At 37.5% G+C, this 13,160-nt stretch overlaps 2 protein-coding genes across 2 annotated transcripts; one reads left to right on the forward strand and one right to left on the reverse strand.

Moving 5' to 3' along the window:
- The first annotated feature begins 395 nt into the window (after nt 1-395).
- ppih (peptidylprolyl isomerase H (cyclophilin H)) lies at nt 396-12,411 on the forward strand. Its single transcript, XM_063891175.1, has 9 exons — nt 396-602; nt 6,714-6,778; nt 8,665-8,688; nt 9,643-9,687; nt 10,408-10,450; nt 10,999-11,091; nt 11,346-11,433; nt 11,520-11,560; nt 11,930-12,411. The coding sequence occupies exons 1-9, from the start codon at nt 537-539 to the stop codon at nt 11,996-11,998; spliced, it is 534 nt and encodes a 177-aa protein (XP_063747245.1). The 5' UTR covers nt 396-536; the 3' UTR covers nt 11,999-12,411.
- Nucleotides 2,511-3,574, reverse strand: si:dkeyp-100a1.6 (probable G-protein coupled receptor 160). The gene is given in 3 exon segments (XM_063893659.1): nt 2,511-3,186; nt 3,188-3,501; nt 3,503-3,574. Coding segments are annotated over 3 exon segments (1,062 nt in total).
- Nucleotides 12,412-13,160: the final 749 nt, after the last annotated feature.

Consider the following 13,160-nt stretch of genomic DNA (forward strand, 5'->3'; position numbering starts at 1 on the left):
TAACTTAATAGTTATTAACATAAACCCATAAACATATAATGATTGGTAAGTAAGACAAATTCCCAAAACACATTAAGTCGGTATGATCTCAATGTCCTTTGTATCTTGTAAAAATGAATGAAAGTGTACTCATATTTGAATGGGCCTTATTTACAAACGTATGTATTCTGTTAAACTTAACTGATAATTAAATTGGTCCAAGAGGAGTTGATGAATCTCTTCAACAGGAAGCAATAATTGTATAAATTAGGACTTAAAGCACAATTACTCACGAAACAAACTAATTAATAAAGCTGTTTTATTATTTTTCTACATTTACGTGATTAACGTTAGGATACCATCACACAACACCGTGGCGGATTTTTCAAACCCTTTTCGCGTTGGCAGTATTTTGTCCCCAAATGCGGACCGTCACATGTCCCTCCTGAGCCACCGTAGGTTGAAATAGCGCATATGCTGTCTGTTCAAATTATTATCGTGTTGTCCTGCTAAAAAGAATCTTTTTTCTCGTCTTAACGAGCAAGGAAAGTGTCACAATGTCTGTCCAAATAACAAATCCTAACAACCCGATTGTCTTCTTCGACATAACTATTGGAGGACAGGTGAGTAGAAGAAAGAAATGTGCTAACATCGGTTTTGTTTCCCAGCTAACCAACGTTGAACCCACGTTAGCTCGCCTTGCTGTCGTGTTTTGGTTCAAAGTTTTGAGCTTGTTAGCTAATTTGGAGGTGTTTAACCGCAATACTTTACATTTATCTGATACACAAAACATTGTGCAAATACTACATTTATCTCTTGCTGTTTTTATTGTGTTGACGGACTTTGAGTATAGGAAATGTACTTTGCTTAACACTGTGAAAAGAACCTGTTTGAGATATGATGCTATTGCTAAGGTGTTCGATATCAAGATGTCGTTCAGTGCGTGGAAATACAACCTTAATCTTTGATCTGAACTGATCATAAATATTCTAATATTGGTCTCAGACCCAGTATGTCCCCGAAACGTGCTATGATACATGGGACGCAGGTGGTGCTGGTGAGGTTTTGAAAACAGTGGGTGGGATGAGGCTTAAACTACGTAATAGTTTTCTGGAGAAAAATACTATACACGACCCTCTGTGAACAAGCAATCTATTTTTAATTCTTCGAATTGTCGTTTGTTAATTTACTATCAAATTGTTTATTCGTTCAGTTATTTACTTACTAATTGATATGTTATCAGCTATGATATAAGATTATTTCAATTGTCTAACTTCAGTATGAATGTACTTTTTAACTCGCGTGGCTGAAATGTTTTGTTAAATTTATTTAATAACGGAATATAAGACTAATACAAACAGTTAGAATAACTAGCCTTTTGGCAGGTGACTCCATAACGTAAACCCACAGAATTCGTAAACCCACAGAAATTACATTTTATTCCATTCATGCAGTTTTATACAGGTCTAGAAAGACACATTTTTTTTACCATTTACTTCCTCCGTTGCCTTCTCTATCTTAACTTTTTCTGTTTGGTCATGGCCCTCCTCTGGTTTGTTGTAGTACTTGCAATCCAAATGGAAGGTGAGGTGTAATAACCAAACCTCTGTTAAGAAATGTTTAACTTAATATTCCTTTAGTTTTTCTGAACATATGCTATCATTAGGATACATTTATGTATAACGTCAGGGGATTTTAGCAGAAAATGCCCCCTTTTCCAACCTAGCCTCTCTCCCCTGAAACCTGTGAGAAGAATCATGTAAACTACATGTATTTACTCCAAGTTACTTGTAGTATAACAGACCTTTTATATTAATAACGACACAATAAGAAGTATTCCTACAAGGTTGATGTAGCTATTCTGTAGCTTTCAATTAAACATGTGTTCTTCATCAGCAGTAGTTTATGTAACTTCTAGATTTGACATTTGGTACACATTTAGGGTTCTTAATCCATGCTAGATTAGGAGAGGAGGTTTGAAGTTCATTACCTTGAAACTGCAGCTTGAAAACAATCTGATCACAAAGTCTAGAAGCTTTCGATCATATGGCATCTGTAAGGTCAAGAATACAGTTTGGACTGTCCTTAAGTAGATCGCTAAACATGAAATGCATGTTTTATATATGTTTTTAACCAAAGGTAGAAAGAAGTAGTCAATGTTAAATTAAATAGTTTTAGGATATTTATTGAGAAGCATTTATACCCACTACCTACTATACTATGTATCAGTTAGTAAGCGAAAAATGAATGAATATAAACAAGCCAACATAGCATTTAAATCTAGTATAAAATAATCTTTGAAAACATTTATGTAAATCCAATTTGGGAAAGTTTATCTAAATGATCATCACTATTTTCATCAAAACTTTTCCCAACTCTTCAGAAAACATACATATTTGTAAATCCAGTCGCATGTTCATGTCAAGTTTTTACAGTTGCTGTTGGGCCAGAGGGGGCCTTTTATTAGAAAATGAACAGAGTTCAAAAGGGAGGAATGAATGTTCAGCCAGCTCGGCATTCGGACTGGCTTATTAGGCAGCAGTTAACACATATAGGCCAGCTCTAACCACTGAGCGGGCTGCCCGGTTCTCTTTTAATTTTGATGGGTTACACACAGCTACTTGGAGTTTCTGCTGTTGTGTTCCTTTGCTTGGATGCCAATAAACTTGCCACAAGCAAATATTTTGTGGGAGTTTGTTGTATGGTCCTTGCGTCTTGCTATTTATCCAGATCACCAAACCAACCAGTAAACTGTTGATACACTCCAACCACAGAAGGTTTACAGCGATGTAGGCCGGTAATGCAAATTCCAAGATCAGACACACCACAGACAAGATGAGATAAGGCATCCAACATAGAGCAAAGCCCAGTGTGAAGCTGAGCCACAGAGGTGGGCCCGGTTGGATGGGTTCCTCTGGATAATACTCCTCGTTGCTTTTTGTCTCCGCGTAGGTAGTTGAGGTGAACAACAAGTCGCTGCTCTGGTTGTCTGATTCACCCCTCGCTTCAGATAACCCATGTGCCTGTTTCACCCACTGGGGAATTTTTGGCCAAAATGGCAGCAATGTAAAAAAGACAGCTGAGAAAAGAACTAAAACGGAAAAGGTGATCAGCACAGACTCCTCTACTTCACACACTAGAGCCTTTGTCTCTGACTCAAAATCTATTTCCTTCAGATTAGAATCCACTGAACCAAAGGAGAGGTAAGGTAATCAGCAATAACCAAACCGAGTTCCTTAGGAATTTACATGCGGTGCTCTGCTTGCCGAGGTAGGTACCTTCTAAACAGTAGTCCAATAAACCCAGGCACATCATGGGAAGCGGCAGTGCTCCATATGTCGCTGAGGCATTGGCGAAGATGAAACGGAGGGACCGATGACATGTTTCAGGCCCAAGAAACAACAGGCTTGCTACTAAAAACACCATGACAAAGTCAGCCAAGAAGATGGACAGGCTGCACAGGCTTAGAAAGGAGGTATACAGCTTCCTGGTGCATAAATACATCACTGCTGTGTCCAGTCCTGATCTTTAGAAGCAAAAGCATAAGAAACATCCCAGCGTTGTCTGAACCCGGTTACGTGATAACGGTCAACATTTTGCAGGTTTTGTGAGTTTTCAGAGACTTTGCCTAGTCCAGCAGCATCTATGTTATTGCACCAGTCCGCCATTCAGTTTCACGATGCTGTAGATGAAAAGATAGTATTGGTTAAGAACTTATACAATTGTCCGTATCAGTCAACACTCCATACAAGGATAGAAATACAAAAAGTTATTAGACGTGTAGAGGTGTGTTTACTCCTCCTTTTAATCTGTGCTCTTGCTCTAAACTTAAATCAGACAAAATTCATGGTGTACCCGTTTAAAGTTATGAATCATCCATCATTTATTGGTGTAGATTAAAACATTTTATCACTTGTAATGAAGTACTTAATGAAATTCGGCAACAGAAACGGCAACAGTTGCGTTGGATTTGTGAATGCGTGCGTTGATCCGGTCTCCAACTTTAGTAAACAGTTACCTATTAGTCCCAATCATTATCACAACCTCCACGACAGATTTTCTAATAATTGATTACTTCTTTGACCCATTTCTTCCAAAGATGATAAACAAGAAACCAATCAAGCACAATTCAGTACCCTGACAATTGTACTTTTGCAACATCTTTTTCCCGGTTTCTCCTTTCAAAATGAATTCATTTTGACTCGTTTCCATTGAATAGATTGAATACACTGTTCGTTTCTCAAACATGTTGTATTCAGGCATATCATAAATAAACATATCATCTCACCTAACAAATCTGAAATCCCTTTTTCGCACATGTAGTCAACGTCCTACAGCCATGGTATTCATTCCAGCTTCAGAAACCATAATAAATTGCCACCCATTCGTTTTAAAACATCCGTGACAGGAGAAGCAATTTCTGCCATTTGAAGCACCTAGCATCAACTAAACAAGTTGAAACAATCAGTGTGACCCTCAGATGTTGGTACCTCTGTGCAGTCCCGTGAGTTTCAGTAGAGATCCTGTCAGCGGCCCTGCATGCCCATCAGATGTCTGTTCCTTTTTCAGGCAGCACTCTCTGGCTCCCCCTTACTTTTGTAAACTGGAAACACAGCTTTTACAAACAATACTTCAGGTGAAACCGCACCACAAGACTGGATGGTTCCCCTTACAGATACAAGTCAAATAGATTGCATAGAAGGAAATTACAACCAATGTTCAATGTTGGAGGCCTGATGTTGCTTTTTAGATAAACTTGTGTGTAGTTCTAAAACACATGTACACCATACATTTACTGAATTCCTCAGTCTGTTGAAAATGTAAAAGGTCAAGGTTTTGACCCGCTATACCTGGCCTCAGGCTACAGTTTTAATTACGTGTACAGAAACGTGCTTTGGGGTACAAGTTGTAAAGCAGTGTAACAATTAGTGATGTGTCGGTCGCGAACGGCGGGAGTTAAAAAAAAAAGTAATGCATGCAGTGACTCAATGTCCCGTGCATGCTGTGCATCATGTGAGGAAAAACGGAGACAATGCCACAAAGCAGGAAGGAGTGGGGTGCGCTGCTGTAACTGAACAGAGGGAGTGGATTGCGTGGAGGAGTGTCAGTTTGCGCCACGCTAACACGATCATGAGTGACAGCAGCATTTTAACAATTGTGCAAACACAAATGCTGAATGCAGAATTAGCTAAATTAAGCTCTCGTATAAAGCAGGGTCTACAAACAACCTCCACAGGCACATGAGAACTGTGCATCCAACAGTTCAGTTGGAAGAAAAACGGCAGGCCAGCGTGCCTGCTTCTGCCAGTGCTTCTACTCCACCTGTTGTTGCTGCTGCTACAGGATCTACCCCCCATGCGTCAGATACACAACAACCAACAGAAACACAGAGCTCAATTAGCCAATTTATGTCAAAGGCAATGACCCCAGCAAGACAGAACATAGGTGTTTGCTTTTGTGTAGCGTGGTTCTACAAACAAGTCAGTGCATTCATTGGGTGGTATCGGAGAGTTACAAGGGTCTGTAAATAATAATAATAATAATATTTTTTATTTGAAGGCGCCTTTCTCAGCACTCACGGACACCGTAGAAAGTAAAAAAAAAAAAGAACATTCAATGAAAACAATTGGCCACAGCAATTCATTTATATTAAAATGTCATTTTAACTTTTGAATACTTCAGTATAAAGGAATTATTGAATAAATGAAGTGATTTATGTGTAAACATATAAATCATTAGGCAAAACAGGGCTACATTTGATTTAATTATAAAAGGTATATGTGGTAAAATGAAGAGCCATTTGGGAGCTGAAAGAGCCGGCTCTTCATGGTGAGCTGAGCCAAATGATCCCCATCACTATTAACAATTCCTCATTAAGTAAAAGTATGTCCTTTTAACATTTCAGTTTATTTTTTATCTTTACAGTATAAAATGTATATATATATATATTAGTAGCTCTCACCTGTCTGAGGCACAACAGAGAAAACTGCAGCAGATTTCTGTTTGTTCTGCATCAATACTTTAGTATTTCATGTCATTGCTTAGAGACTATTAACATATTGTATTGTCTGAAGGGCAAAGGCAGGAGGTCCAATGGCAGCTTGTTTGGCAGTGGGTTGTTTGCATTGAAGGGACAGTTGTGCATTGATGTCATGGGGACTTCTGCTCAATTTACAACAGCACAATGTTTGTTCTTATGCAGATTTTGACACGCAGACATTGTGGGTAACAGTCGGCCTCTTGCATGTCCTTCAGGGTTGTGGGAGGCCCGGGTGGACAGACACCCTCGCAGCTAAACACATGCACACAAAGCTTATAGAGGATTTAAAGTGATGCATTCAGATTGTCTTCTCATTTACATATTTCTATTACGTATGCTTAAACCATTGGTAATTGAGATAACCGAGACAGAATAGCTTGTATTGTTGAGATGAGCTAAATCTACTCTATGGTTTCAGAAAGGAAATGTTGTTTAAAGTGAGTAGAGGTAAAAACCTTAAATCATTGAAGGGAAGTGGTGGTGTGAGGTGATGTTGTCAAGTCCCATTGGTGTAACTGGTCGAGATGAGACCACCTTTGTCATAGAGAGGAGCATCAGGTCAAAAAACAACCTGTTTCTATACAATGTTGGTTGGCCTGAGGCAAAAACAGGGGGTTTCTGTTTCCATTGTTAAGATCTTGGTTTTTTGTGTTTTACCTGCTCATGTCCATTTTTTTCTGAATCTTTTTGTCAGGATGTTGGCCGGATGAAGATTGAGTTGTTTGCTGATATGGTTCCAAAGACAGCTGAGAACTTCCGGTAAGGAGAAAGTGTGCCTCACATGGTCTGGTTTCTCAGATTTTAGAAAAGAGATATCACAGGTAGGGTTATCACAGTATCAGATTTCAACTACACGATTACAATCGTGGCCAAATTAGTTAAGGGTACTTTTATTATTGCAAAATCAATAAAAAACAATAGGGTGAGATGGTAATGGCTCCAGTCAAATTCATATTTAACTTTGTTTTATTGTGGATTTTATCTCATTTTGGCAAATAAACAACAATCCAAATATGAGTGTATAGAGATGTAGAGCAAGTCTACAGAGCCCGGGAGGGGCCATAGAGAGAAAAAATAAATAAAACAAGGCAACGTTTTTCTAAGTTGTGAGCACAAGATGTAATTCGAGGCCTCGGTTAACACGTTTAATTAAATCAAAGAATAGACAGCTGCTGGGGAGTGATGTGAAAGGAAGTTGTTGAAAGTTGACAGATTTCGAACTTCGCGGATCAATAACTCGTGAACATAATGTTGTAAAAATACAAACAATGTGATTTTACAACCATAGCAAGGTAGACAACGAGCTACAGAGTATTTTTTTCTCAGAACAGTTCGATATGGGCCGTACTCCATGCGAGTTAATTTACATTGGTTTCTATATGTGGCCAGATGAGAAGAGTGCGTAGTGACCGTCAACAAATTGCAACGCCACATTTTTTTCCCCACATATATACAGCAAGATACCCTTAATGTGTGAAATGACTTTGTTTGCACTACACGGTAAAGCAGTGAGGCTATGCAAAATATTTCCAAATAAAGATTCACCAAAATGTATATTTTACCAAACCTTTTGGTCAAGTCCACGAGAGGAGTCTAATAATGTGTGTAATGAGTCTGGTTACACTTCAAAGTCAAATGTTCTATTCCTTCAAAATTACTGGTTTAGTGCCACCAGCAGGAGACTACTGATGTTTGAAACAAGTCTGGTTGCAATATGATATTGGTGCAAAGTTATTCAATAAAAAAAAGCTTACACAAAAAAATCCCCACAATGTTTTCAAAGTAGATTTCTATAAAACTATTCCTGTAGTATGAGCAGGAATGTAACAGCGATGTGTGAAAGGGTTTGGTTGCATTACATTATTATGTAAGTAAATAGTTTGAAATAAAAAAGCAACAATGTATATTCAAAAGCATATTTATTCAAAAGTGTTATACTGTAACAACGACATAACCATTGATAGGTTAAGAGATTTTGGTATCGCTACATCTTTAAAAAATGTGTTGCAGCTTGTAGACGGTCCCTGAGCACTCGGCTCTCCTCCAGTCGCAGATTGTGACTAATTCTTGATGTTTAGCTCTAAGGACGGCCTATATCGAACTGTTGTGAAAAACAGTACTCTGTAGCTCGTTGTCTACCTTGCTATGGTTGTAAAGTCACAGTGTTTGTATTTTTATGTTCATGAGTTAATGATCTGCGAAGTTCTCTGTCAGTACCTTCCTAATATATTATATTTATATAATTATGTTTTTCTTTACAAACTTTCGACACCTTCCATTCTCATCACACTTTTGATTAAAAATTGCAAACGCTTTGATTAAATCACGGCCTCGAATTACATCTCGTGCGCACAAATTATTAAAGCGTACATGTCTGTTAAACAAACTGTAAAAAAGCATGATAAAACAACACTAATGGATAGTGGAAAGGCAATCAGAAGGTGAACATCTTCCCAAACTATAATTATTCTGTATTTCTAATATGATATCCTTATTTAAAATGTCCACGTCATGCAAGTGTATCCCTATGCCCTATGTGTACTGCATATGTGAACACCGATAGGACAGTTTCTATTATATAAGGCAAAGTACTATTATGACACCATTATATAACATGTTCCTTACACTTTCATTTTCTTTTACAGGCAGTTTTGCACTGGAGAGTTTAGGTAAGAACGTAAAAGTTTGTGTTCTTTGATGGTACACAACTTCACCATCCTGCTCACTTTGTCTTCACGTGCACTCAGCAGCAACATAATCATTGAACAGTAAACCCTTTTTTATCAGTATCCCTCAATCAGAGAAAAAAGGAAAGCAGTCTGAGGAGAAACCTGATTAACACAAAAGGGTTCTGCTGGAGGAACTTCCTTATTTGGTCACGTATTTGCTCAAACCGGTTTCTAAAGGCTATTTACATGTGCATGACACAAAGCGTATATAAAAGTAATCTATCATGTCATGAATAGTTCTTTCATTCCGAAGGACGCCTTATTTCCATCTCATGTACATTGTGAAAAGCTGTCTGCTCTGCTCGGTCTTCTTAATGCATTCTCTCTGCACATTCCTTCAGCTGATATATCGTGTGTAGCTTAGAACAGATTTCCGACAAAATAGCACCTTGGGTCATAACCTGAAGTAAAAAGCAAAAGACCTGTACAAAGAAAAAGAAGTGAGTTGTACAGTCTTTATTATTTTTTCTCAATACATTCTTTATTTATTATCATTTTAATAATTGTACATGATTTGGTTAAGACAACATAATAGCAATTTCGACTAAAGGGTAAAAAACTAAATGATACAACTCTATTTTCAAACGAATATTTTAACCTGCAATATCTGGTGCAGGAGGAATATATTAAACTCACTAACAGGACCAGGTGCTACTTATGCAACCAACATTGTTTTCATGGTGTTCCCATGCTCTCCATACACACTAATAATTCAATTAAAAAGCATTAATATGCATCCCAGTGCAAGCGCAATTTCAACAATGTTTAGTGATTGCCCATTTACTGTGAAAATCACAAACATGGACAGGACTGCTCGGTGTGAAGTGATTATTTGTAGTAGCATGATTGTCTTTACTGACAGCCTAATTTTGTTTTCAAACTTCTGTCCTGCAGGAAGGATGGAGTCCCTATTGGTTTCAAAGGTTGCACCTTCCACAGGTACACAACGTGGTTGCTTGATTTGTAAAGCACACATTATTCTTCCACTTTAAATTATTTTAGAAATATTATTTAACCTGCTGTTCTTCTGGAACAGCTTGCTGGGTATCCACTGCAAGCAAAGTGTGTTCCTGTTTGTCTTTTATATTTATAGTTCTAGAGCTAATTCAACATGCAAAAGAATGGTCCTGGAAACAAAATGAAATAATAACTCTAAGAGGAGCCGTTTGAGGTTTGAAAATTATTCCAGTTCTGCTGAGCAGTTAAATCCAGGAATGGAAAGTAATATTTGCTTTTAAAGTCTACAGCAGCAAATCCCATTGGTAGCATCATAGTGTCTAGAATCATATTAAACTACATCCTCATGGGTATTATTTCACATGTATTAAGTGTATTGTTTAGAATGTTACTACGAACCCCAAAACAAGCCCGAACTGCCCATGCTCATTGTTCTTACATTTACATAATTTGGAATACATAAAGTAAAATGAAATGACTCGGCGTGTTTAACGTGGAGTGTTTTATGGCTACTGGTGTGGATAAAACCTCTTCACCCCCTTGTGTTGCTTGATAAGGTGTCAAAGTACGGTCTTTTTTGACACGTTAACGGGAAAATGATCTGAACTCTTTTTACAGGAACTATATATAATTTTTTTGTAAAACAGCTCTTACCCCAGCAAATCTGACTGTACTGATATTTTTTAATTGCTCATTTGGCAGGGTGATCAAAGACTTCATGATACAAGGAGGGGACTTTGTAAATGTAAGTAAATGCAGTTCACTTCTGCCGTGCCTGCACTTTTAAGATTACATCGTATTTGCATTTATGACTTGAGGCCACAGTGAACATTGGCACCATCAAAATTAATGTTCTTATCTTAAGGTGAAATTATTGTTTTCAGTATCTTCTCTTCAATCTTTTCATTTAGCTTTTCTCAGCAGAAATAAACCCAATACAATTGTGCTTACTCTGAGTGCTAAAATTGACCTCAATTGATAAAGAAGCGTACATCTGTATGGAGATTAACAGCAATCTTTGATAGGGTTATTGCTGTGAAACAATGTCAAATAGACCTGAATTTAAATGATTTAAGCATAAAGAAAACATATTTTAACTGCTGGTGAAGTAGTTGAGTATCTTTTATTGAAACTAACTTCTATCTCTGAATTTTGGATTGAGCAGGTCAAACTGTAGTATTCCGCCCCCTGGCGGGCATGTGGTGACTTACAGCACATCTAAACTTTGACGGCTTCCTTTTTCTATTCTGTGGGCTTTATCTTATGTACAGTGTTTTGTATTTTTTTGTGAAGGGTGATGGAACTGGTATTTGCAGCATCTACAGAGGTCCATTTGCAGATGAAAACTTCCGGATGAAGCACAGCGCGCCTGGTCTTCTGTCCATGGTATGTATGTAGATCAGTGCTTAAGGACACTGTCTTTTTACTTTAACTTCATCCATATCAACATTTTGTGTATCTTCTTTTATACTGCCTGAAGTAACAAGTTGTTTAAGGTTTGATGAATCCACTCAAAGTGGATTGACCTTAACCTCTATAGACAATAGGATCTGAATGATTAATTTGAATAAAATGAACCCTGATCAACATAATCAAAGAAATAACACTGTCATTCTCTCTGAATAATGTGTCTTACTCAGGCAAACAGTGGGCCAGGGACCAATGGTTGTCAATTTTTCATCACCTGCACTAAATGCGACTGGTTAGATGGCAAGCATGTTGTATTCGGTGAGTAAGCCCATGATATTTATTTTGCATTTATGTTAAAGCGCAACCTTGATGTGCCGGAGTAACACTCTTGTTTTCTGTTTTAGGAAAAGTGGTCGATGGTTTGCTGATCATGAGAAAAATTGAGGTAAGAAAACCTATTAATAATTTCTAGAATAATTTCTATTAAGTGTTTCAGACTGTGTAAAATGTTGAATTGTTTCCCGTTCACTTTCCTGAACAATGGAATCTTTACAGTAATGTTTAAAACTTCAGACATGACTATCTCAAAGCATGCACCCAACCTGTGAAACCCAAAAATAGACACCCACAATACATCATCTTTTATTGAACACTAAACTGAAAACTAAGAGCTTAAGTAAAAAAAAAATGATAGCATCATTTAAATTGCAATTTTTTACTAATTAAATCTTTATATACTCTAAAAATACCGAAGTGCATTATCTCAGTTGATTTTAGTGTTTACTTGACTATTCATGCTTCTTCCCGCCAACAGAATGTTACTACAGGACCAAACAACAAGCCCAAGCTGCCCATCCTTATTGGACAGTGTGGAGAGATGTGATCCAGCGTGAACTACACAATGTCTGTACACATGAAGGAGGGTCTCATAGTCACTTGATTGTCCTCAGCTAACATCAAACCATATAGGCTTTTCTGTGCCCGTGACTGCTCCCATAATGCACATTGAAGAGCAGGATCAAGTTCAGCAGTACATAACAGCATTTCTTTTTTAACACACATGATTCCAGGTTAAGACTTGCTTTACATAAGGGTTTGAAATGAATTCAGCAAAACTTTATGTTCAATACTGTTTTTCCCAGTCCAAACAGAGACAATTTTTGCATCTTGTTTTAAAAAGGCAGATAAGATGTGACTTTATGAATCCTAAAGGAATACTGGCTCGATTATTCAATTCTTATCTCAATCACACTGTGTATCATTTATGATCAATAAAATGTTTTACATTTTTATAAACCATTTTGTGTGTTTGAAAATAAGCTGTTTACATCTGTAAAAGGCATTATCTTTTTTGTGTTATCTTAACCCCTCTTCAAACTGAATATGCTAGTTAAAGTGTGCATGTGTAATTTCTTTAGTAGTAACCTTTTTTTTTATTGCACAAGATTTAGAAAATGTATATCATATAATAGCAGAGGAGACCAATTAACTTAAAGCTTAGCAGTATTATTAATTTATCAGACTCTTTTCATTTTAGATGAGAAATCCCTCATTTAATGTGTATTGCAAATCCTAGATGCAGTTCCATGTTTTGAAATTCAACATTTCATTTAATAATGTTATCACACTATACCCATTGATATATGCATTGATTTTGGTAGGTTTATTTGCTTACTGTCCCCTTGACATGTTTTCTTCTTTATTATTGGGCTTGGTAATAGAGATAAATGATCAATCGGGAATTGTGCAAGGAGGAATACTTGGACTCTGAATAGGTCAAAATCAATTTCAGCTTTATTGCCAGGAAGCAAAGAAGGGAAACACTATACAGTGAAAGACACGAGGGTCCTCTAAGGCACACACTACTGTGCCAAGCAATCCTCCGCTGAACTTATGGCTACCTCCTCTTCGCATCCCAGCTATCCATACAAATACAAGCCACCAGACCCCCTCCCCCATCCACGCTCTCCCTCTTCTGCCTTGGACCTCGTTCCCAAGGCACAAAAGAATCCTTTCAGATGGATACTCTGTTCTTATGGAGGCAG

This window comes from Eleginops maclovinus, chromosome 1, assembly GCF_036324505.1.
Source record: "Eleginops maclovinus isolate JMC-PN-2008 ecotype Puerto Natales chromosome 1, JC_Emac_rtc_rv5, whole genome shotgun sequence".
Classification (NCBI taxonomy): Eukaryota; Metazoa; Chordata; class Actinopteri; order Perciformes; family Eleginopidae; genus Eleginops; species Eleginops maclovinus.